The sequence below is a fragment of the Protopterus annectens genome, chromosome 1.part0 (assembly GCF_019279795.1).
Source record: "Protopterus annectens isolate FY-2018-M chromosome 1.part0, PAN1.0, whole genome shotgun sequence".
In the NCBI taxonomy this organism is placed as follows: Eukaryota; Metazoa; Chordata; order Ceratodontiformes; family Protopteridae; genus Protopterus; species Protopterus annectens.
The window spans coordinates 1,157,235,709-1,157,263,044 of record NC_056725.1 but is presented as its reverse complement, the minus strand read 5'-3'; the positions used below and the strand labels follow the sequence as shown (position 1 = coordinate 1,157,263,044).

The 27,336-nt window shown below is 39.9% G+C and overlaps 1 protein-coding gene across 2 annotated transcripts in view; it reads left to right on the top strand.

Moving 5' to 3' along the window:
* The window catches only part of ATG5 (autophagy related 5), a 1,857,662-nt gene that overhangs the window by 568,668 nt on the left and 1,261,658 nt on the right, over nucleotides 1–27,336 (top strand). For both annotated transcript variants that reach the window (XM_044065239.1, XM_044065232.1), the window contains exon 4: nucleotides 13,325–13,403. In XM_044065239.1, coding sequence (XP_043921174.1) covers nucleotides 13,325–13,403 — 79 coding nt within the window. The remainder of the gene's footprint in view (nucleotides 1–13,324; nucleotides 13,404–27,336) is intronic.

The window sequence follows — 27,336 nt, the reverse complement described above, 5'->3', positions numbered from 1 at the left end:
ACTGATACTGGTGGACTATAGAAGTTTGAGTAGACTTTTATGATGGAAGGTGTATCAAAGAGCTCATGTATGTTTCATGTGCAAGGGGCCTATGATTTGAAAACAGCCCAAAGTTAATCTTTATCTGCCACTGGCAAAATGTATTTTCTTTGAATGTGGGTTTCGATGAATGTGAGTTTCAAGGGCAGAGAAGTTTTAATGCTAAGTCTAGTTTCATTGTGAGACTGCATTGCTTTGTTTAGTAGATATTTATTGGTGTTCGTGCTGTAAAATGCAAAATAAAACTTTTTCTGGCAAATCATTTAGGAATGAAGTCACTAAATGACCAATGTTAAGTTTCAGACGTCATAATCTTCAGAAAAATGCATGCTAAAGCAAGACCTGATATTCTAGCAGCTGTCAAGTTTATACAAAGTCAATTTTTAGTACTGTGTGTATGTTCCCCCAATATATTTGGCCTTGTCCAGATTTCCTGCATTAAGAGGTTGAGAGGTATGTGCAAATAAATTCCTCTATAGAATTAGGAATATCCAAACCTCTCAAATGTCCCCAATTTTGGCTCAAAATGTTGCTCTCCACCTAATAATCTCTCTGCAAAATAGCAATTTTGGAAGAAAACGTGGAGGGTTTACTTTACTTTTATAAATAACTGTAATGATCAGAGTTATACATTACTTTTATTTCAGAAATGCATGTAGATTCTCTAATTTAGTCAGCTGCTCTGAGTTAACTGTGCTCATATTAAAATGGTGTCCCTTCTTTGACAGGTTCCCAGCTGTATTGTCTGGCAATTTTATATTTTTGCATCACATTTTTGGTCCGTTTTTCTTAAAATTGCGGTTTTCTGGCAAATTTGTGACAAATTGTTAAAGACTGAAGTTAGAAAATGGCAGACATTTCAGTTTCAGATTTCATACCTTTCAGAAAATTCGTACTAATGCAAGACCTACTACTATTCTATTACCTTTCTAAGTTTTTAAGAGCAATATTTAAAAAAAATCCTTATTTTTGGGCCTTTGCCTCAGTTTTATTTATGAGTTTGTTGCTGTAAGAGGTTGAGAGGTGTGTGTGTGTGTGTGTGTGTGTGTGTGTGTGTGTGTGTGTGTGTGTGTGTGTGTGTGTGGTAGGTAGCATACCTCTCAACTGTCCAAATTTTGCAGAATGTCCAGATTTTTGCCCCATATTTTTTGTCTGTTCCTCATAAATTTTGTGATTTTTCTAGAAAATCATTGAAGGCTGAAGTTGCTAAATAATGACAGACATTTGAGTTTCAAACTTCATGTCCTTTAGAAAAATTCATACTAGCACAAATCCTGTTGTTCTAGCAACTTTCTCATACTAGCACAAATCCTGTTATTCTAGCAACTTTCTAAGTTCACACAAGCATTATTTAATATCTGTCCCTGTTTATTTTAGGCTTTGTCCATATTTCTTGCACTAAAAGGTAGGTAGGTATGTGTGTGTGAATGAAACATCCTAGTTAGGGGTAGCAGGTGGTTAGTAATTTACTCTAGCTGAAAAGCTGTACCTTAGTTACAGAATACAAAAGCATAAATTCTCTACCCCAACTACCATGCTGCATTTTTCAAAGAACTGACATTTCAGGTTAATTTTCAATTCAAGGAACCAAGTTTGAGTGAATTTATATTATATTACTGAAGAGGCATTACAGCGAATGCCTCTTCATTGACACTAAAAGAGCGAACTGTGAATTACGAGAATGGCTGTAGCTTGGCTGGGGAGGGGGGTAGCAGTTTGAGAGCTGTGAGTACAAATTTGAAAATCCTAGCTACACCCCTGTGCCATTCCTAGAAGAGATAGAGAAAGTAGAGGGGGTAGATTTTGTTTTATTAGGTGTGAACAGGAGAAGTTTGGTTTTGTTAGGATTAAGAATAAATTGGATGTCAGTAATCCAGGTTTCAATAGCAGAGAATGATTCTTGGCCTAGGTGTTGTAGAGTGTTGACAGATGGGTCTGCACAGATGAAGGAGGAATCATCTGCGTACTGAATTAGTGAGGCATGCTTGGGAGGGAGGTATATAGATTGTAAAGATAGAGAAAAATAGTGGGCCTAATGTTGAGTCTTGTGGTACTCCTTTAGAGTTAGGGAGAAGAGGGGATAGTTCATTGTGCCATTGTACAGATTGTTGTCTGTCGGAGAGGTAGCTTTTGAACCAGGCGATAGTTGGGGAAGTAAAGGCTAGAGAGTGAAGGGCATCCAGTAGTTTAGGGTGTGAGATCATGTCGAATGCTTTTGAGAGGTCTAAAAAGGTACATAGTTGTTGTTTCTGTGTTGATTAACCAGATTAGGGAAGGAGAGAAGAGCAGAAGTTGTACTATGGTGAGGGCAGAGTCCATGTTGTGTGGAGGAGAGAAGATTGTGCCTAGGAATTGCATAACTTGAGTGTATGCATTTCTCTAGAAGCTTAGATAAGGGGGAAAGAATAGCTATAGGCCGATAGTTGGAAAAGTCGTAAGATTTACCACCTTTGTGAAGAAGTATAATGTCGGATATTTTCCATAGTTGTGGAAGGGTCTATATCACCGTATCGAAAAGTAAACTGTCGAACGTTCACAATAGCGAAAGTGTCGAAATGTCGAGGGTCCGTTTTTGAGATTGCTGTACAGTGAAGATTGGGATATTTGCCCTTTCCTCTCTGTAGTGCGATCTCGGAGTTGGAATATATATTTAGCGGGGGTGTGGGGGGCACAGCCCCCCACAATAATGAGTTTGATTTTCGGCATTTTCGCTCTTGTGAGCATTCGACATTTTGCATCTTCAATACGGTGATATAGACGCTTGTGGAACATAAGCTTCCTGAATGGACCTGTTGATTAGGATTGATACTGGGTAAAATAGGGAGTCAGCAGCTATTTTTAGGTAGTTAGCGGGTATACTGTCTGCTGCTAGTGTGGTAGGTTTTAGTTTGAGGAGGAGGTTCCTAATTTTTGATGTAGAGACAGGAGAGAGAGAGAGAGAAAAAGAAGGATGGTAGGTTGGTAGGATTGCTAGGAGTGTTCCCAGCAGTTGAGGTTGGTGAGGTATTAGCATTTGTTAGTTGTTTGGTCAGAGTTTGGATTGAGTTTATGAAATGAGAGTTAAGCTGGGAAGCTACATCTTTGCTGTTAGTATATGGGGAGGTGGGGGTGGGGGTAGCATTTCTATTAAAGTATTAATTGTAAGTTAGAGGGAAAGGTTTTTATAGACTAATGTAATTTTTTAACGTGTTACTTTTTGCTTTTGAGGATAAAAGTTGATAAAACTAAAACATTTTTTGCTTGGTAGAAGTGTTTTGTTACTTATGGTGGCTGGGGAAGGTGATTTAAGTACTTTTCACAGTGTTTTTGGTGGATAAAAACAACTTTTTTTTTTAATTCTTATGTTTTCACTCAATTGTTTATTTCTACTTCTCCATGGAGCAATCCTATAGGTTCCTCTGTTCTTCCTTCCACAAAAAGAAAAAGATTTCTAAGCAGATTTTGCTACTTCATTAGGCTTCTCAATTGCAACAGCTGGAGATGGGTGACTCTGCTGTGGCCATTTCTGGTTCCTCAGGTCATTCATCTTTTTCTTTGGCTCCGGTGTAGTATCTGAAGCTATGATGGACTGGAATTAGACATGTCCTCTGCAATTGTTGAGTGCCTTTGGCAGGCAAGGGAGAAGAACTCTTGTTGGTCTTGGAAGAAGTAGAAGGGAATAACCTCTGCCTGACCAGTGTGGAATGCCTGTCCCTAGGGAGGTTTTGCCTGCAAAAGTAGGTCTGCTACTTCTAAAATTTCGATCAGAAAGAATCAAAAAGATTGATGTCTTCACCTGTCTGTTGCTTTGGACAGGAGTGATTTATTGGGTTTAGTTTAGGCTCTTGACCCTTCCAATACTGGTGTTTCTGGTAAGTGAAAAATAAATTCTTCACTGTATGAGGATGTTCAGGACATTGCACAGGAAAATGAGTGTGTGGGCAACTTTTGTTTTCTCTTTTTTAGTCTCTGATAGACCCTTGGAAGGATTGTCTTTTTCTAGAACCTTGTTCAGAATGAATCATTTGTTTCTTACTGCATAGAATATTAGATATTTGTCATTGTTGTAGTTGTGCATATAATATAGTCATAGTTGCTCAGCCATATTTACTGGTTTAGAACTTTTATTTGTGTGTGTGTGTGTGTGTTAGTTTTCTGCAGTAATGGCTGACATTCAGTGTTTTAAAAAAAATGTACAGAGTGTGGTCACAAGCTCCCACCTGAGGACCCACACTGTTTATCACTGCCCATCCTGACACTCAGTGTCAGGCCTGCTCCTCTTTCAGCTCCCATGCTTTACAGACTAGAAGGGAGAAGTTAACCATAAAGGGTCTCATTTCTCCTCAAGCAGGGCCTGCCATCCCCTCTACTTCCTCTGCTGCCTTCTCACCTGCCAGTAAGGATAAGAAGGCCAAGGATAGACTGAAAGAAAAGGAGAAGGAGGGCGAGAAAGAAAAGCAAAAGGACAAAGACAAGGAAAAGACAAATGATACAGAAAAATTGGATTAGAAGTCCATTAAGCACTCCCTAGATCTGACACTGTTCAGGTTCGGATCCAATGGTGCAGAGTTGCTTGGAGCCGACAGTTTCTCAGATCCGTCCATCTCCTCCTTGCTCCTGGTTCTCCCTGGACCCAGTGAGTTCCAGACTGCACTCCCCTATCCTTCAGGAAACAAGGTGATATAAACCACCTTGAGTGGTGTCGTCATCCCGCTCAAGAAACTGGACCAAACAGGATGTCAACAGGATGATAGGTTCATAGGTAGGTACTAGGCTATCTGCCCGAAGGCATTTATAAGCCTAACCAGAATGTATTGGCTTTCGCCACCCCCTTAAATTAGTTCCCTGTGCCTCTGTCCAGCAGAGCCATTGAAGTGATCCCCGGGGTAAACTTTGTTTCCCATCCACTCGTCAAGGTTTCTCTTGAAGAGTGTTAGCGAGGAGCTCTGCCTAATGTAGATTGCAATCTTGTTCCAGAGTATGGGAAGTCTCTGGGACAAGAATCTATCCCTCCAGCACGTCCTATTTATTGTTGTGGTGAGGTTTATATCCCTAGAGCATGTGGCTCTAGGAGATATGGTTTTCTTTAGGTGGAGCATGTCCATCAATTCTGGGTTGGACATGGCCTTGTATGTCAGGCAGAGATCACCTCTCAGTAGGCGGTATGCAGCCGAGTACAGCTGGAGTTTCTTCAGTCGAGCTGCATAGGGCATCTGTTTTAGGCCAGTGATCCTCTTGGTGAGGTACTTCTGTGGTCTTTCCAGCTGTTGCAGGTGTCTTGTAAGGTGCATCCCAAATGGGGCATTGTACTCTATGATGGGTTTGATGAGTGATGCGTAGAGGGGTACAATGACCTCTTTTGATCTGGATGCAAACCCTTTTGTGATTAGGTGGGCCACATCGAAGGATTTTCTAACCACTTTGGCAATATGATTATCAAAAGAGAGATTACTATCTACTTGGGTCCCCAGATCCCTTATCACGTTTTCCGTATTTAGGGGGATACCACCTATGTGGTAGTTTGTGAGTACCTTGTTTTTTCCAAAGGGGATGACTATGCACTTTTTGGCATTTGGCTTGAGGCCATGTTTTTGACACCAGGTATCTGTCTCAGAGAGTGATGAGGAAGTTCCTAAGAACACAGATTCAGCTTGGGGTGTTCAAAACCTTGATAACTAAATATAGCAACAATTTACATAGATGTACTGAAAATTTCAGATGAAAGTTATTGGACTGACATTTATCTTCAGAAAAATATAACTACTACCTAGCTGGTCCTGCACCTATTACTATTTAAAACAGTGACCTGAGCTAATTGAAGATTACAGGTAGAACCATACAAACTTAAGGACCTGTAACCTTGGGAAAGAAGTTTTCACTCTTTATGTTTTAAAGTCTAGGTAAAAGTTTCTTCAAAAATTCTCTACTGCTCCCGGTCTTACTCAGAGTTCCTCAGCCTACTAAGGAAACTGAGATCAGCTACTACACTGAGTAGCAATGCCTACATTACTTGCTGATTAATCCAGAAGGTAGTTCTGGTATGAAACCACATTGGTAGATATTCAGCTGATATGAAAGCTTTTGGCAAGATGTTCTTCGTGTTTCACTGTTTCAGTCATCACATTTGGGTTATCTGCTTGCAGTAGCCCTCAGTCGGCCTGATTATCAAAGTCTTGGGTCCTGCATCGGTTGCTTTCTCATCTTCCATTACATCATGTAGTCATGGGTATAAAGCATGCAGCCGATGCCATTACATCAGTCTTTCTTGCCGTGCGGTGCCCAAAGCAGAAGCAGTTCGCAAGTGCCAGTCGTCCGACTCCTGAAATTTTCATTTTCGAGATTCAGAACCGAAGTCTTCAACTAAAGCAAAGTACCCCGTTGGGGAAACTTTTTGTTGCTCTAAACCGATGTCAGTAAAAGTCAGTAATTGTATTTCTTGTGGAAAGCAAATACCTCATAAAGATTTTCATTCGTACTGTATTCCTTGCCTAGGCCCTGACCACGATATACCTCGCTGTTGGTTTTGGGCCTTATTTAAACCACGAGGTATTCGTCGTCAGTACATTTTCGCTTCCAAATATTTTGGTACTCTGTTCAGTTATCCAGATTAGGTCTTCGGTAAGCCACCCAACTACCGACATTCCTAAAAAAACGCAAAAATAAACAGAGAGACAGGCCGCCTAGGTCCAAAGCTGCCGACTATGCTTCTAAGCTAGTCGCCAGTTCGCTGGTACTCAGTGAGGCACTTTCGCAGCCCCCGATACCCACTACTTCTGATTTGTAGGCCTCTACTGAGACCCATTCGGAGTCTGGTATGCTGCGAGATGCTTCAACTGTGGAACCTGCGGATGTCTCTACCTTGAATGGGTCCAGAGTCGCTGTGCAGGCACCGGCTTCTGAGGGTGTATTCAGGCCTACTGACTTGCATATTAAACTGACGCCATCTTATTCTTCTAGGCCTAAAACTCGAACCATGCCTAGGAAACCAATGCCCAGACCGCATGGTCAGGCTTCTATGCCTAAAAAACAAATGATAAGAATGCCTGAAGACCTTATTACTTTAATCAGGGGAAGCCACCCTTCTCCTTCTAAGAGACCTAGGACTGAATTTGCTTGATACTTCTGACCAGGATTCTGAAATTTCTGTCTCCTCTGATGACCAGGATTTACCCTTACATACCTATGAGGATTCTGATGCAGAGGGCTCTATTCCCTTTGCTTCTCCCCCAGTGGATTTTTCTTTTGGTGAAACCTTGCATACTCTTAGGGAGCATTTTCACTGGGAAAGCCAGGATTACTCTGATTCTAAAAAGAGGCTTAGAGATTTTTACTCCTGCCCCAACACAGGCCTTTAGCTATCCCTCCTGTGCTGGACATTGTTGACGATGCCTTTTCGGAATCTAGAATGGCCCCTGACTCTCTATCTCCTGCTCCTAGAAAAACTGATAGATATTACAGGGTTCCTGATTCTCACAAGTTTCTTTTTAAAAATCCTACTGCAGATCCCGAGACCATTTCACAGGGACCCAAGGGCATTAAGGCTACTACTGACAAAAATCCTACTCCCTCTGATAGAGATTCCAAGGCCCTGGATAGATGGGGTAAGAAGGTATACACATCTGCAACCTTTGCCATCAGGGCCTTAAATTGTCAGTTTCATATGTTAAAGTATCAGCAGCATATTATTGGATTGCTAAAACAGAAAATTATATTGATTCCTGATTGTGCTGAAAATAAGGATTTACAGGATTTAATGCATTCTGCTGAACAGGTTGGAAAACATATTTTGCAATGTGGTTATGATTCAATAGAGGCATCTTGCAGGGCTGCTGTCACCGGGTCTGTACTTAGGAGGCATGTTTGGCTTAAGGAGCAATCTTTGCCAGATCATGTTAAAACTAAATTGCTGGATGCTCCCTTAAATCAGGACCACCTGTTTGGCGACAAAGCAGAATAAGTTCTTAAAAAGATGGAGGAAAAAGCTAAATCTATGCAAAATGTTAAAGATTTCTTACAAGTGCAGCCTCCTAGATTTAATAGGCATTGGCTCTCAAAAAATTGGTCCTTTCCTGCCTCTTCCAGGCCTTCAGTTCAAACCCAGAACTAGCAGAACACCCAGGCTCCAGTCCCAGGGTACGCACAGGACTAAGCAGTGGGGGCCTCCCACTTCCAAATCGGGGAGTAGTAAGACTCCCCCCTATGGTAAGCTGTCTCAATGACTTAACTTTAAAACTTCCAAGCACTTCTCAACTGACTGCTCCTTTCGGGGGAAGGATTGCTCTGCAAGCAAAAAAATTACCCAGGGTAAATGGGTTTTAAACATAGTTTCCCAAGGATACAGATTTCACTTCCACACGTTACCAACCCTAAACCGTTGGCCAGATCTACCCCCAAATCAGTGGGCAGAGGCACAAAAGCAAGTACTCTTTCTCTTAAGATTAAAGGCTATTCAGACTGTACCAGAAGAGGGACAAGGTTTCTACTCAAGACTTCTCCTGGTACCCAGAAAAGACAACTCATGGCATCATATCTTGGACCTCTCTATCCTTAACAACATTTTGGTGATTCCAAAATTCAAGATTCTAACTCTTCACCAGTTGCTTCCCATGATAGGCAAAGATGCCTGGCTGGCAACACTGGATTAAAGGAAGCCTACCTGCACATCCCAATCAGGGAATCTTGCAGAAAATACCTATTCTTCAAAGCAGGCTGCATGCATTATCAGTTCTCTGCACTGCCCTTTGGCGTATCTACTGCATCCAGGGTATTCACAAAGTGCCTAGCTCCAGTCATTGCATTTTGCAGGCAAAGAAATATTCAAATATACCCATACCTGGACGATTGTCTAATTAAGGGAGAAAGCCAGGACATACTTCTGAATCATCTGGCCATTTGTACAAAAGGTGTTAACTTGTCTGGGGTACACCATAAACGAAAATAAATCACATCTGGTACCCTGTCAATAAATTATATTCCTGGGAGTAAGCTTGAACACAACTTCCCAGATGGCTTTCCTCATGCCAGAGAAACAAATTCATTTGACAACTTACTTCAAAATAGTGGCCACAAAAACCCTGCTATCTGCAAGGCAAATACTGCAAGCCTTAGGGTTCATGGCCTTGTGCATTTTACTAATTCCATATGCAAGACTGCACATGAGGAAACTACAGTGGTATCTAAAAAGCCTATGGTGTCAACATTCTCAGGATCTAGAAGCAATGATTCCTGTCATACCTTGCCTACCGTCAGAATTCCTTTGATGGGCAGAGGCCTGCCACCAAAACAAGGGACTACCATTCACTCTACCCCCTGCCGCCAAACCCTAACAACAGACGCATCAGACTATGCAGGGGGGCTCAAATGGCAGGGAAGTGCATTCAGGGCAAATGGAACCCAAGTCAAATGCACTTGCATATCAATCAGAAAGAACTGTTAGCTGTACAGAATGCTCTGACAGCCTTCAAGGACCACATTCTTCCAGGACAATTAATGGTAAAGACAGACAACACCACTGTTGTGGGGTACATAAACAAGCAGGGGGGGGTACCCATTCTTACCCCCTCTGCAGACTAGCCATGGCTCTGTGGAACACAGCCTTTAGCTACCAAGTGCATCTACAAGCTCAATTCCTGCCAGGAAAACTAAATACACTGGCAGACGAACTAAGCAGAAATCTCATGGACCCGCACGAGTGGAAACTGGAACCACAGACTTTCAACATGTTTATCAACAAATGGGGGAGCCCAAATATAGACCTGTTTGCCTCCCCCCCAGAACTACCAATTGGACAAATTCTGCACTAGGACTCCTCACAAATAAGCTTGGAAAGTGGATGCTCTGTCCTTCAGCTGAAAAAATCAGTTTATGCCTTTCGTCCTCTGCCCCTCCTCCCCAAAGTACTATTAAAGATCAAACAAGACAAACCAAGGATGATGATGATTACGCCAGATTGGCCACGCCAACACTTGTACCTCCTCTTGCGCAGTGTATCACAGCTGGCCCCATGGTACCTGTCTCAGACCCCTACCGTGCTGTCTCAGCAGGAGAGCCAGATTCTGCACCCCCAGCTTCAAATCCTGAACCTGGCTAATTACCTAATCTCTCCATTACCATCCCTCAGTAAACAAGTGTTGGATGTCATTTTGGAGGCAAGGAGGCCTAGTACTAGAAAATCTTATGCTGAAAAATGGAAAAGATTCTGTGCCTGGAATCAAACTCAAGGGATGGCCACAGCAACACCCAATTTACCTCAGATTCTTCAATACTTAAACTGGGATGCTTCACAACAGGCTTTCCTTTTCCTCCATCAAAATTCACGCCTCAGCCATTTCAGCTCATTACAACACAGAACTACCCCTCTTTTCTCATCCACTGCTCAAGCAGTCCTCAGAGGGACCAAAAACTTAAGACCACCCAGGAGAGCCCAAACTCCAGCCTGGGACCTTAACTTTGTATTGGAAAAACTCAGTCTTCCTCCTTTTGAGCCAGCTGCAACTGCAGAGTTAAAATTCCTTTCTTGGAAAACAGCTTTCATTTTAGCAATCATTTCAGCAAGAAGGGCATTTGAATTACAGGCCCTTATGGCAGTGGAGCCTTTCATCATCTTTCATGCGGACAGGGTGTCCCTCAATACCAGTCCCTCTTTCATGCCCAAGGTGGTATCCAGTGTGGCTCTTAATCAGTCTATTCATTTGCCAACCTTCTTTTCTAATCCACAGAACAAAGGGGAACGGATACTGCACTCCCTAGATGTGCACAGACAACTTAGATTTTACTTGGACAGGACTAAACCTCAAAGGAAATCTGAACAATTGCTGGTGGAATTTGCTGCAGGGGCAGAGGGGAAGGCTATTTCAAAGCAAACCATTTTTAAATGGATAGGCCGTTGCATTAATTTCTGCTATAAGCACCATATAAAACCTATCCCACAGGGGATTAGACCCCATTCAACCAGGGCTGCATCTACGTCTAATGCCTTTCTCAGCGGTGTCCCTACCAGAGACCTCCTAGAAGCTGCTACCTGGAGTTCTGTACATACTTTCACCAAGCATTACCATTTGCCAATTTTCTCTAAATCCAAAGCTGGCTTTGCCACTGCAGTCTTGCAGGGCCTTACAGCTGGTCCTAATGCTATCTAATTTCCTTCTCCCATCCTTCGCTTTGGGAATCTACCCAAATGTGATGACTGCAACAGTGAAACATGAAGAACATAGTACAGTTGTTTACACTTACCATAAATGTAGATGTTTGAGTATATTCACTGTTGCAGTCCTGGTTACCCTCCCTCCAGCCCCCCTGACTTCTTTTGGCTATACCTCTATTCTCCTTTGCTATACTTAAAAGCTTTTTGATGTATTTGCTTTTTTGTTGGAGGTATAACTTTGTGTATATATATATATATATATATATATATATATATATATATATATATATATATATAATTGCTTCCCATTAAGGGGGCACCTGACATCTGGGGCAAGAAAAACTGATGTAATGGCATTGGCTGCATGCTTTATACCCCTGACTACCTGACGTCACGGAAGATGAGACAGCAACCGATGCAGGACCCAAGACTTTGATAATCAGACCGACTGAGGGCTCCTGCAAGCAGATAACCCAAATATGATGACTGCAACAGTGAATACACTCGAACATCTACATTTATGGTAAGTGTACACAACTGTACTTTCCCTTTTCCATTTGGTGTAGTTCATAACTCCTTCCCTTCTTTCTAGGTAACAGTAGTCACTAAAGCTACTTTTACCTGGAAATTTCTAATGCTTTTATGGTAAAACTGTTTTTCTGACAGGAAGTGATAACTGCTGATTAGTGTGTGTGCGTGAGTGTGCAAGCTTGCATGGTCCTTAAAACAGTTTCATTCTTAGTAAATTCTCTATATCTGTACTTTTAAGTCTTAACAGAGCCTGCCATATGTTAAGAGGAGCATTGTCATATCATGTCATACTTTGTCAGTAGCTCAATTGGTAATAAGCACGCCTTTGTTGCTGGAAGATCAGAAGGCTGTGTGTTCTATTCCCACACCATGTGCTCAAATTATTTTCCCAGTGCTACCAGTACAGTGCAGCATAAGAGTGTGGGGGAGTTGCACTCCTGAGTGTGCCATCTTTCTGATGAGACATGAAATCAAGTTCTTGTCTCACCAAGCTGTTGGTAGCTCATGTGGATGTAAAAGATCCCGTGACACTTACCAAAAAAGAGTAGAGTGTTCTTTATTAACACTTTTCCAACTTTCTTCCATTATTACAAATTCATTATATTTATACTTTATATCGCACTTTATTCATCTTTATAAAACACTCTGCATATTCATTTTCCTAAATACATTTGACAACCATTTCAACCCCTGCTCTTTTCACCATGACAATTTTTTATATCTCATATTACTTTGTTTTCTTCTTAAAAAGCGTATGGGAAGTTCCCTGTTGCCCTGGCCAAATTTCCCTAGTCGGTATGAATACCACCTTGGATCTCCCATGAAGAGCATGCACTCACCTAGTGGGCCTAATCTAGTCAAAAGAGAGTAAATAAATAAATAATAATGGGGTTGCTCAAAACCTTTCGCCAGCATTCCTGTGCCATCAGGTGAAACATCCTGATGTTCATATTGCATATTATCATCAATGCAGTTTTATTTTGACTCATTTAATTTGCACAGCCATTGCAGTCTGTAACACAGTAATAAAGACCAGAAAGTATATTCAGTCTCACCACTAAAGGAAGTGTTTAAGTAATTTCTTTTAGCCTTACCAGCCACTCATTTCTGAGATTCAAATGCTTATTAGAAATAATTTTATCACACCAACACAGTTCATTCAAGTACAAATCCAAACTGAAAAAAAAAAACGAAATGGAGTGTGTTTAGTAAGGTTTATCCCAAGTGTAAGAAAATAAGTATGGCAGCTCTGTTTTATATTGATGTCTGCTATGTTGCATTTAATTGAGGTTCAGCAACGTTTTTATTAGGCAAAAAGCATTTTATCATCTTCTCTTTAAAATTAGCAACTAGCATAAAATTGCATTTGTTGTTGCATGCAGTTTGTGATCGATTTTCAACACCAAATGTCATATTTGTTCATATTGGTTTTGCTGTGGCAGCTCAAAGAGGTGAATGTTAAGTCAATGGAAATAAAGCAGCATTTTAAACAGTTTCATCTTTAAAACATAAATTGAGTTAAACACATTGTATGGGAAGCCTAACTACTATTTTTTTACATTGGTAGTATTATGTCATTCTATGTATTGAAGATTGCAATTCAAATGTAGCAACATTTTTGTCACCCTTTAGGCATTATCCCATTGGTTTGCTATTTGACCTTCATGCTTCTAACACAGCTCTTCCTTGGAACATTATAGTACATTTTAAGGTATGATTTTTTTTGTATTCCATATACTGAAGAATTGTTTGAGGTAGTATGTATTCATGGTTGTTAGCAGTTTGATATTAACAACAACCTTTTATTCTACTGATGTTTATTTGAATGACTGTGTATCATTTCATTCAGTGTTCTCTTCAGTGTATGAAAGCTTTTATTTGCCAATCTTGATTCAAACTCTGAAGCCACCACAGACTTTGTCTTACATGGCTTACAGTAGCCACTTCCATCCTTGGTTATGTAAGGTCATATTAATTTGTAATGTTTTGCTTCAGCAACTACATGCACATACTGATTTGATATGCTGATTTACCTGTGAGTTAGAGAATAATCTTTATGGAAAAAAATGTTCAGTAAGGCATCACTTATTGTTTCTTTATTTACATGGGCCCATGTGAATTGTCTTTCATTTTGAGGCAGAAAGTCACTTGCGTAGGTTTTGTACAAAGGGCTAGCCTCATTCTTAGCATTCACTGAAAACCGTTGTGATGCTTGTGTTTCACTTTTTGATTATAAAAAAAATGTTTCTCTCATACTACATAAGTGAATGTGTCAATAAACTTTGACTGAAAACTTTCCCTGCCACTTTTACTCTGTACTCTTTACCCTTTTACAAAACTATATTCCTTCTGTGGTCTGTCAAAGCATAGTTCAGTGCTTCATTTTCCCTTAACAGCTGTTAATGAGAAAAAAGCTTATGGTGTTGAGACTGTGCACAATATGTTGATTAATTCAGTTTATTTTTCTTTTTTATTGATTGAGACAATTATGCATTTTAGTTTGACATTGCCATATAACAGTATACAATAGAGTTGTCACATTTTTCTTATTCTTTTTCTGAAACATTTTTCTGTTTGAACTTTATCTTTATTAACTAGTGAACTAAGTAATAGCTCTTTACAATATGTGCATGCTCTCCAAAAAATGTTTATTTCATATCAAACATAAAATTCCTCATTCATTTGATGTTGCACCGGTATTACAGATTTCCAAAATTGCTATTTGTTTGCTAGAATTTGAAATATTTTTCTTTTGATTTTGCCAGTTTATTATTCCAGTTTCTTCATCACAGAACTCCTGATGGAGCAATAGAAAGTTTGTAAATTTGATTTCTGTTTTTAACCATTTTTTTTTTCTTGCTACAGCTAATATTCAGAAAGGAGCAATTATTAGAATATTATATAATTTCATATTTTTATAAGTTTAAACTTGCCTATTATGCTTGATCACTTGCTTGTACTTGTTCCCAGTAAGATCCAAGTCTGCAGCATTTACAACTGTTTACATATTTTTGTGAATGTTTAGTTATTTCATGTGGAGTGTAAAACGGTGTTCACTATTAAGTCACTGCTGCAGTAGCCTAGACTGTATGGGATTTATACTGCTAAGGATCATAATCAGCTGGCCAGATTCCAAAGCTTTAGGGTACCTCGCACATGCCCTAGACACTATACATCTCGAGGAGAACTGTATAAATACAGTGCCTGTAGTGCCAAAAAGCAGAACTTTCTTGACTCCCATGGTCAGTTAGCATTTTACATGGCTGCGCAGATAAGTATTGGGAATTACCTTCACAACGCGGTAACATTCAAAAAAAACACTTACTTTTCAGTGAAAGCTTAGTTTACCATGTTTGTATTGGTTTCCGGTATTCTGACTATATGCTTGGATTCCCTATGTGGAATTCCTTGTTAAGTAACTGTTTCTTCTCCAGTTATTGAGAAGGCAAGAAAAAAAGTAGTGGGGGCACTTGGTAAGGAAAGAATTCCGCATGATTTTACCTGTCATAGGGTTGCCTGGGACGAAGAAGTTAATTCAGGGGAACGGCTATTTTTTGTAACCAAGTATTCACCCTTTTCTTCTATTTTGAAAAGTGTGGTGAATAGCCTATGGCCCATGGTATGTTTCGATGCAGAATTTGGATATTTATTCCCTAAAAAAGTCACATTTTCATTTGGGAGGTTTGGTAATCTTAAGGAACTATTAAAATGAAAAAAGTTGTCCCCCAGTTCTGTGTTAGGGATATTCAAGTGTAGAAAATGTCAGGTTTATTCGAGGGCGAGAGGTATTTCTGGCTCGTATATTAATGGGAGGAAGTTTTGGATTAATGATAGGTTCAGTTGCAAATCCTGTGGGGTTGTTTATGTAGTAGGGTGTCATTGTTCCCCTTGTAAATGGTACATTGGACAGACCAAGCGCATGATATAAAGTTCGTATTTTGGAACACTTGGGTGATATTCGTAATAAGCACCTTGAATAGTCCCATAGCAGAGCATTTTCATGGTATACATGAATGTAAAGATGATACTTTGTTTTTTAGTGTGCTTACTAAACCTTTTATGTCCAATGGAGGTAATTTTCAGATTAATTTTGAATTATAGGACCATAGCACCGGTAGGATTAAATTTAGAGATAAACATTCCTGCTTAAGTATAATTATATTGTGGTTATTGTATTGTGACTATGGTTGCCCTTTAATGGTTTAATTGGCTTTAAATTGTCACTATTAGTCAGTTATGGAAATTGTATAAAGTTGGTGTGCTAGTGTTTGTAAGTTATTCCTTGAAGGCTTTGCAGCCGAGGTACCAGAACGCTATTAAATTGCTCACTTGCAGTTTGCTGTTCTTTGTGGTGTGTTTCTTTTTGTGGATTTATATTCGTTTTCAGTAAGTAACTGTTTCTGTAAGGAAGTTTTACTTTTTAGTCAGAATGGATACAATCAGGAATTATCTTTTGGTTTTGAGGACTGTCATTAAGAAATTTACCTCAAAACGTACGTGGTTATTCATAATTGTTTTCACGTAACTGCATAATATCTGTCATTCGCACTACTTCAGAGATGTACAAGTTCTCTGCCTGCAGAAATAACTTTGCTGGCAACTTTCCAGAGCTCAGAATCCCCTCCTTTGACTCACTGGGATAGGGAATTGTCTAAGCCCCTCCCATTAGGGGAAGTTTAACCCCTGTAATAGGAAGTTGTCCAGTCTTTAGTGCCATTTGAAGGGCACACACAGTTGAATCTGTTCAGCAGACTGCATTGGTGGATTACAGATTCTAGACTCTGTAAAATCCCTTTTGTTACTTCCCTTCCTCTTTATTATTACTACTTTTGTTTCCTTTATATATATATATATATATATATATATATATATATATGTATGTGTGTGTGTGTATATATGTATATGGTTTACTATTGAAATCCCGAAACGGATGCTGTCGAGTGATCACGTCATCGAAATGATATACTGAAAATAAAAACATCAGGCAGGCAACAATAACAAAACTGGTTGTCCTGCCCATTCAGCAAATTCAGCATTGCCCAGCATACCTTGCCTTCCAGTCACTCCCAAGTAACGTTTTCCGAGATCGCACTACAGTGAAGAAATGGGTACATTTCCCAATCCCTACTGTATTGTGATCTCCAGTTAGAACGTTGACCTCACGACATTGAATGCACACTAGCATTCACTGTTGTGGAGCTGACCATTTTAGGTTCGACCTTCTGTGAATTGGAAATTAGCCTTTCGACCATTCACAGTTTGTGTGAATGCTGTCCAACATTTCAGTAGTAAACTATATATATATATATATATAAAACAAAACATTCTCCTCGCATCTGATTTTTTCAGCATCCCCACATTCAGCTATCATACAATATTCAGATGACGCCACTGTTATTTGCTCAGCTCCCTCCCCTCCTGAACTCCTATCTAAGACCCAGAGTGCATTCTCTGACATAGCGCAGTTCCTCAAAGATAGACATCTCATACTAAACCTAAACAAAATTAAGCTGATGGTATTCTCCAATAATAATGTGTAGAAATATCACAGAAATAAAAAAAAAAAAGTGAAGAAGTAGACCCCCAAACGCTCGAAACCGCAAAGCTGCACTTTCACACACTATATTACACAAAGCGAAGAATTATTGGGCGCGAAGAGCGCTTTCATCCCTCTTCATCCTGTCTTCTCATCACACCATCTGGATGTCCTGGCTTTTTTTTTTTTTTTTTTTATTTTCCTTTCTAGCTCTTCAGCAATATGTTGGCCCGTTTGTATCAGTGCATTTTCTGCATTTTGGATTATTCTCCAATAATAAAACCATGGAACCCCCTTCACAGCTTCACATACTCTCCCCCATCTGCACTTTGAGTCAGTAGACAGCACAAAGTTACTTCGTGTCACAATTGACTGTGCCCTAAAATTTGATAGGCACATAGTCCTTGCTGTAAAAAAAGGTACATATCAAACTTGGCTGCCTGTATAGGTCTAAAACTTTCTTCACCCCATCGACTAGACAAGCCATAGCCAGAACCACACCACACCATCTGTCCACTCTGTTGTATGCCTCCCCCATCTTCACTAATCTTAGAAAATGTGAACTGTCCAAATTTAGAGATTTGCTACCATAAAATAGCCTGTTTTGCTGCCAACCTCCAACATAGATCCCACCACTCTACAGCCCTTAAACAGTTACAGTGGCTAGAGCTACCAAACCTACTTGCTTTCAACCAACTCTCTCTTGCTTACAACATCTTACACCACAAGACAGAAAACAGTACAAAGGTAGTTCAACACAGAGGCAAATAGTGGACGTCTTCAAAAACAGAAGTAAATTTATTGCGGTGATCCAAAAAAACACACAATATACATAAAATATGATGAGCGTTTTCATCCTGTCGTTACACTGTAAGGAACTTCATCAGATAAACATAAAATGCACCACAAGATATTTAAATACCTAGTAACCAATGAAATTACAAGTTAAGTTATGACTGAACACACACCCCCTCTAGTAGAATCAATAAAAACAATATAAAATTCACACCTGTCAAAATACCGCGAAAATAACAGTCAAGACAATTTCACTCTTGTTATATATACAATTCAAATCAATATAAACAGCAAATAAAATACATATACAACAAATAAATAAAATACAAATATTTGAACTTATCTGTGTAGAGTCTTAGAGGCACTTGATGGAGACTGCCTCATTCAGTCCTGGTCAAAAGCGGCAATTTAATCTAACTTGCCAGCTAAGTTCTGCTTCTTCCAAGAGGAAAGGCCACACCCCTCTTCGCTCCAAAATAGATAATGTCTCCAAAATAATAAAACTAAAAGAATGACCTTCATTTTATAAAATATGTCTAGTAAGGGTGTTCATATCTTTCTTCAATCTGATATTGCTAATGTGCTCTGCCATTCTGTTCTTTAATTTATATTCTGTCTTGCCCACATAAAAACATGGGCAAGCCGAACAAATGGCACAATAGACCACTTTTGTTGTGTTACAGTTGGGTTTACCATAAATTTTGATGTGGTAATTATTAACCACAATATCATTCGTATCAATCACATGTCTGCAAAAGGAGCAAGCCCCACATTTCACCATACCCTCTGTTTTTTTTAGGGGCATAACTCAAGACGTTGTCCTGTTCGATTCTCAGCTAAAGCGTCTTCGCTGTGCGTCAGAGCTGGCAACTCTGTGCATAAAAATCTACTGCCAATCATTAGCAGACCGGAGTTCCGCTGTGGCGACCCCTAACTGGGAAAAGCCAAAGATCTCCTTAAAATGTAAACCCCTTTTGTAAACAAATGAAGGTTGTTTTCCTAATACTTACAAATATCCTGTTCACTTCTGATAATTGCCCAATTCTTCAACATAATATTCCTGATTCTATTACTATCTGTACCAAAAAAAGAAATAAATGCATTTGGAAAATTGCATACATCGTTGTTTCTGTATATGCAGTCTCTCGCATACATACTAAATTATTTGTTATCAGAATGGCCACTAACTCTCAAATTATTAGATTCATTCACTAATACTTTATCACCCAGTATTGGGTTGAAGTGGCCAGAGGACCGTTTATGTTTTACCTCATGACTAAGGCCCTTGATCAAATCATATGGATACCCCCTCTTGAGGAACATTTGTGATAGCAGCCCGCATTCCTCCACAAATGCATCCCACGTAGTACACATGCAAGCTGCCCTCACAAACTGTCCCTTTACAACAGCCCTCTTTTGGGGAAAAAGGGCAATTACTCATGAAATCTAAAAAAGCATTAGAATAAGTAGCTGTACGATATACTTGAGAAATAAATCTTTCATTTAAACTATCCTTCTTAATAAGTACATTCAAATAGGAAATATCATTGTATCCTATCGAATGAGTGAATTTCAAGACGTTTGGATGTACATCCTACAATGTGAAAAGAGCCTTTCCCATTCCAACATAACGATATTTGCGTACCATCTGTCACAGGCTGACCCCATGGCAACCCCCTCCTTTTGACGTTAGTATTCATTATTAAAAACAATGAAATTGTATCTTAGGACTGTATCTAATAATTGTTTGTATGTATTAATTGTATCCTGTGTAACATCCACAGATGTCAGATAGTAGCAAAACCATTCTACACCGATGTCTTGTGGTATAAGACTGTACAAATCTTTTGATATCTGAGTTAATGAATACATACTCATTCACAAAATCATTCGCATCCAACCTCTTCAAAAAGTCCCAAGAATAAATACATATGTGTTGCTAATTAAAAATTAAGTTCTTCAACTTTAAATCGAGGAATTTTGCCATGGGGTGAGTAATGGACGCTCTCGCGTCCACAATAGGGCACATGGGAGGGGGGTTGGTTCTGATCCTTGTGGATTTCAGGCACTCCAAACATCGTAGGAGTGACTGGGTGTAGAACATTTAGGCAGTTAAATTCTTCTACTGAAATCATCCCATCAATAAACAAATCATGTAAGAAACCTCTGATTCTTGGAAGTGCATGATTATATTCATTCAATGAGCTAAGTTCGTATGTGGTACTCTCTACCCCTTATCTTAGCTATATAGTCTGTAAAGTCCATTATAACTAAACCGCCCCTTTATCTGGCTTCTTAAGCCTGGTGCCTGGAGAGGATTTTATTAGCTCGGAATTCAATAATTCATCCTCAGATGAATTATATTTATATTTAAATATTGACTGCCTATGCAATTCTCTAAAATCAAGTTCACACAGTCTTTCAGAAACCTCCAAAGAGGGATGTAAAGGGGGATTGTAAGTGCTAGACATTCTAAATGGACCTAGATGTTCTATTTTCATCCTGAAAAATCAGCCTTAGGTTAAGTCTGCACACAGACTGTTTTAAATAGAATATCAGTTCTACTGAGTCATTTTTTTTTTTTACAGGGAACCTTTTGCAAGCAAATCACATATTTTAGTGTCAACAACAATAGACGAAAAATTGTATACTTTAAAGTCTGTACTTGTATTCAATACAATACATGCTGGTGGTAAACGATAGGTGGAAGTCCAATTGTATTGCAGAAGTCACTTCCTCCCCCTCCGAAACCCTCTGTTGTTGTAAAATTGACCTCTCTATTGTTTTTGTCCCATTGGTGGGTTGCCCCAGTTCGGATTCCTCTGCTGTTGGTTCTTCAGGCGTTTGGACTGCCTGAGAGGGGGATATTTCCACTGGATCTAAAAAATATTCATCCGCTTCTTCCTCAGTTGCAGTGGAATTGTTTCTACACCAGTTTGTTCAGTCAACTTTTCGTTTAGACCATTTTTTAATTCAGGAACATTATTGTTAAACGTTGAATTAGATTTAATCCAATCAGACAAGGGTGGTAGTTGATTCGTGTTATTAGAAGCATTGGTATGCCTATCAATAACAAAGTTGCCCAAAGTTCCATCCTATTTATTAAACTTTGAGAAGTGCTTTCACGAGCAATTATAGCAGGGTTTAGAAGGAGGTGCCTCAGATAGGTTGTGAACAGTCAGCTGGGCGAAAGAAAGTTATTCCATCCGCTCAATATGCTGATTCAGTTGTTGAATTAATGCTGTTAAATCTCCCACCCCTTCCTCTATGGATTGTGAGAAATGCTGTTGTGAAGACTCCATAGTTTGCGCCAAAAACCAACCACAAATGGGTAAACAGTCCAAAACTAGTTCATCACAAAGGGGCAAACACTGGATGTCTTCAAAAACAGAAGTAAATTTATTGTGATGATCGAAAAAAACCCACACAATACACAAAATACGATAAGCGCTTTCGTCCCATCGTTACACTGTAAGGAACTTCATCAAATAAACATCAAATGCACCACAAGATATTTAAATACCTAGTAACCAATGAAATTACAAATTAAACTATGACTGGATACCCACCCCTTCTAGTAGAATCAATAAAAACAGTATAAAATTCACACCTGCCAAAATACCGTGAAAATAACAGTCAAGACAATTTCAACACCTTTGCCCAATGGTTCTTGGAATTCATAAATTCCAATGCCCTGGATCAACTAATCCATAGGCCCTCCAGGGGCTTCAATATCCTAGACCTGGACCTTACCAACATGAGTAATCAATGCTTCACACCTATGGAAACCCTCTCGTTGATCAGGTCTGACCATAAGCTAATCACCCTTGACATCCACATCCCTCTCCCACCCCCCAGCAAGGAAACCTCTGTAAGAAAAACTTCTCCAAAGCCAACTTCATGCTGCACAAGTCAGAAGTGACAAACTTCATGACACCCATGCAGACAGGAACTGAAAGTTCGACTGCTGAATCCTACACTAAGGCACTGTATGAACACATCCACTCGTGCATGAATCGTGCCATCCCAAATAGAACCAAGACACTCTCCTCCAAAAAAAGGAAGCCAATCTGGTGGCCCCCTGCCATAAACCAACTTTACAACAAAAGGAAGAAACTGTTGCAGAAAAGAGGAAAATCCCAGGATGCAAAAAACTCTCTTACCAGCCTCAGTAAGAAGCTGAGATCCCTCATACAATCCTCCAAAGCTAGTTACGAAAATAAAATTGCCAAAGACAACCACAAGGCATTCTGTAACTATGTCAGGAATCTAAATGGCAATGCTCAGATCTACAACAGAATGGCATTAAATATACTGATCCCAATATCCTGGCAGATCGATTCAGTGCCAACTTCACCCCCCCACCCCCTAAAGGGCCCATCTTAATAACAAAAGATTGCCGAATTCTGGTAATAACGGCCACAGAGGTAAAAAACACACTCTCCAAAGCTAAGAATACAGCATCCATGGGACCAGATGAAATTCCGGATTGTGTACTACATGAACTACAAAATGAACTGGCACCTCACCTAAGTGTCATGTTTAATCATAGCCTTACCTCAGGCTTCATGCCCACTGAGTGCTGCACAGCTACAATTATCCCACTTCACAAGGGGGGATCCACCTTGGATCCTGGGAACTACCATCCCATCAGTCTGATGAGCTGATCTGCAATGCCATGGAACGTATTATCATGGAACTTATTAACAAAGACATTGGCAACCTTCAAACACTGGACCCCACCCATTTTGGGTTTGTGAAGGGCTGATCTTATCTCCTGAACCTGATTAACTTCTTTGAATCAGTCTCCAGAGTTGTAGACGAGGGTAAGGCAGTCCACACAGCCTATCTGGACCTTGCCAAGGCCTTCGACACCATCCCCCACTCTGGAATCATAGATAAAGTTACTAAGCTGGGCATTAATCCTTACATCACTCGATGGGTTGCCAACTGGCTTACTGACAGAATCCACATTGCAAAAGTAGCCGACTCCAAATCCAGCTCCAGACAAGTGGAGTACCTCAGGGTTCAGTCCTGGGACCGCGCTTGTTTGGCATCTACTTCTCTGAAGTACAGGCCAACACTAAGGGACTCTGGCTGCAAAGTTCACAGATGACTACAAACTGGGAGCCATTATTGAATCCCCAAATGATGTAGATATTCTACAAAAGAGGCTTACAGAAACAGATGCTTGGTGCCAGAGCTGTGGGCTCAAGCTCAATGCCAAGAAATGTATAGTTATCCCCTTTGGGAAAAAACATTTATCTATGAATTACCACATAGGTGGCAGTACTCTAAACACCGAAAATGTGATAAGAGACTTAGGGACACGGGTGAACAGTGGTCTCACCTTCGATAACCACATCACCACAACAGTCAGGAAATCCTTCTATGTGGCACATCTTATCACTAAAGGCTTTTCATCCAGAAAAAAGTAGGTCATTGTCCCACTGTACTCATCCCTCATTTGACCCATTATAGAATACAATGCAGAAATACCTCACTAAAAGAATCACAGGCCTAAAGCAGATGCCCTATGCTAACCATCTAAAAAAACCTCTAGCTATACCCTGTTGCATATCATCTACTCAGAGGCGATCTCTGCTTAACATACAAGGCCATGTCAAATGCAGAGCTGTTGGACATGCTCCACTTAAAGAAATCCCAATTCCTCAGAGCCACATGCTCCAGGGATCTAAACCTTATCACAATGAACAAATCATGCTGGAGGGATAGGTTCCTGACCCAGAGACTCCCCAGACTCTGGAATAGACTGCCCATACATGTCAAGCAGAGCACCTCTTTGGCCCTCCTCAAAAGGAACCTTGACGATTGGGTGTGAGATGGGAAATTCACCCCGGGGATCACGTCAGTCGTCCTGCTAAACAGGGGTCCAGGGAGGTAAATATTGTGGCTAGGCTTGTATGGGCCCTAGGGCTGATAGCCTAGTACCAACCTATGAACCTATATACACAATTCAAATCAACATAAACAGCAAATAAAATACATAAATAACAAATAAATAAAATATAAATTTTGAACTCGTGTAGTGTCTTAAGTTTCAATAGGCACTTAATGGACTCTGCCTCATTCAATCTTGGAGAAAACCAAGCATTTAATCTAACTTGCCAGCTAAGTTCTGCTTTTTCCAAGAGGAAAGGCCATGCCCCTCCTCAATCTGAAATAGGTAATGTCTCCAAAATAACAAAACTAAAAAAATGGCCTTCATTTTGTAAAATATGTCTAGTAAGGGCATTCGTATCTTACTTCAATCTGATATTGCTAAAGTGCTCTGCCATTCTATTCTTTGTTACGTTCGCTCTTCCTCATATAAAAACATGGGCAAGCCGAACAAATGGTGTAATAGACCACTTTTGATGTGTTACAGTTGGGTGTACACCAATCAGATGCCTGTCCAGCACTGAGCAACCTAGTACAACCTTACTACCCAACTCGCCTCCTCCTTTCATCCAACAAACTACTTCTAAAACCTTTGAAATCCTGCAACACTTTTGTTGATTTTTTATTTGCAAATCAAATTGCAAAAATTTGTCAAAACATTCCCCAATATATTCTAAATTCCCCTACTTCCTTCAAATTCAAACTCCTCCTTAAAGAACATTTGAACAAGACATGGCTATGCTCCTGTATTACCCCTGGATAACTTTTCACTATGCATTCTTATACCTTCATTTCTCCTCCTAACTGCTCTCACCTTTGAAGATTACCTAATATAAGTCTTCTACTAAATCTCTTCTTCCTCTACCTCTTTTTGCACCTCTAAACTCTCTGCTGATGAAGCATAGCTTGTATTTGGTCTCTGTAGACATCTATATACATCGCAACTGTGTCAAATTGTTTTATTCCTATTGTGAAGATATGTGAAGGCTGCCAGCCTAGCTAGATAGAATTTTGTAGATAATTCTGTCATTTGTAAATATTAATATAAGCCACAGGCTTGTTCTCTTAAATGTGAAAAGACTGTATTCGATGTTGAACTGCAAAAATGTAACCGTACAGTCTGCTGTAAGAAAGCTGGTAAGTCAAGCATCTTATGACTCTTTTGATCTTAGGGCTCAGAGCTGTGATATCTGAACCAGCAGATTCTTTCTATTGTTTTGAGACTAGAATTAATTGCTAGATTTTATATATATATATATATATATATATATATATATATATATATATATATATATATATATATATATGTGTGTGTCTTTAATTGCTGACCAGGTGCAAGCTTACTAAGAGATGTTAATGTAGAGTTTCTGTTAGCCTGGGAAACCAGAGAATTGTTAAGAATGATGCAATCTAAATTGAGTCAGCAGGCTGTATTATCAATTTAAAGGACTTTTTCAGAGACAGAGAGAGAGCATTTTGCATTTGCCTTCAGAACTGACCACTCACCAACACTTGCTTTGCTCTGACTGTATGTACGTAGGATCTTAGACTTGAGTGTTTATCTTAAGAAATAGATAGTAAGTTTAGACTAGCTGTTTACTATATTGATGTCAGAACTATTCTACTGTATTATTTTAAGCATTTTCCTGTGATTTCTGAACTCTTGACTAGCACTGTGTAGTAAGAAGTCTTGTCTTTTGTTTTTATTATTCATTATTAAATATTTTTAAACCTTTACAACTGTGGCTGTTTTGTGTAGGGATATTTTAAGCTCTAGAGTACATTGCATGCATATAGTGATACTGTACAAAGCCACTGCAAATAAGCCTTGCTGCTCACCCGCAATTACCATTTGGATAATAATATTGCACAGTAATAATTGGACACCCTGTGGTCAGGGCCTTTTTAGTAGCTGATAAACAAGGGTCCTGGTGGTTACTACTTACAACGTGGAGAAAAGGGGCAAAGCTAGTGAACCGGTGCCAGCCTTCCCCAGGAGTGTCTGTGTGGTTGTATACAAATCATATCTCAAAGTGTGTGTGTGTGTCAGCTACTTGGGCAGGGACACGAAGCACTGGTTGGACAGGGAGAGTGCTAGGAGGACTTGGCTTAGGACCCTGGCTAAGGACCCCACTCTGTAGCTGTGCCAGAGGGGAGTCTTATTGGGGATCCGGAGAGAAAGGGAGAAACCAGCCCAAGACTGGCTGTGATCTCTGTGAGCTCTTAAGGGAAATTGTACTTTACTGTGTCTGTATTTTTTATCCTTCCCAATGTGGCTGCCCCTCACTGGTGTTAGTGGTGAGGATCGAGGCTCCTTGATGTGCATAGGCATCACATACTAATTGTTTGGCAGTGGTGGGATACCCACACCATGTATTAATTGGTTAGCAATTGGCTTGTAGTGGTGTGGATAGTGAATTCCTGTAGCTTGTGCACAGTGATCACTAAAGGTGTTTTTGTAGTCTAAATCAGCCATGCAGTGAATATTCAGAGTTCAGATCACAATTGTTTTATTTCTTTTGTTAGCTTAGTCAGTCAGAGAGAGTAGGCAAGCATGTCAGCAGGGGACTATGGCAAGCTGACAAGGAGCCAGTTGGCTGAGATGTGCCAGGTTAAGGGACCGGTGCATGTAAACCTGACTAAGGCAAACATGATTGCAGCTTTAGTCACAGCTGCATCAGAAAACAGCAGTCAGGAGGGCAATCAGACTGGCTGTGGAAATGTACAACACACAGAGAATGGACAGCTCGACCTTTCTGCAGAGGACATAAAAATCCATCTAGAGCTAAAGAGACTTGAGTTGCAGGCCAGGCATTTGGAAACAGAAGCAGCAGAAACACCGAGACATCTGCAGGCTGAGGAGAATGAGAAACTGCTATGCTGAGGAAAAGAAGAGGCAGAGGCAGCACGAAAAGGAGATGTTGACTCTTCGCCACAGTCATGGAGGTAATGGAGAAGGGAGTAACTGGACCACAGAAGCACAAAAAGTCAGTAAATTTCTTTCGCAGTTTACAGAGGGAGATAATTTTGATAGTTTCATTCATGTGTTTGAGAGGGTATGTAAACAATATGATGTTGACCAAAGGCTCTTGGTATAGTTCCTGACCCCCTTACTCCATGGTAAAGCTGTAACTGTTTTGTCCAAAATGTCTGACATTGACTGTTTTAATTATGCTGCTGTTAAGAATTGTTTGTTAGAATTTTTTAAGCTAAAACCTGAAACTTGTAGGAAAAAGTTTCCTGAGCATAGATGCAAGGCACATGAAAGTGTGTGTGAATATGTTGCTGAATTAAATACTTATTTTCATAGGTAGTTGAGTGGATGTCAGGTCACCACTTTTGAAGGGTGGCAGACCTTTTGGTGAGGGAACAAGCCCTTAGCATTTTGCCTGAGGACATGAGGATCTGGTTA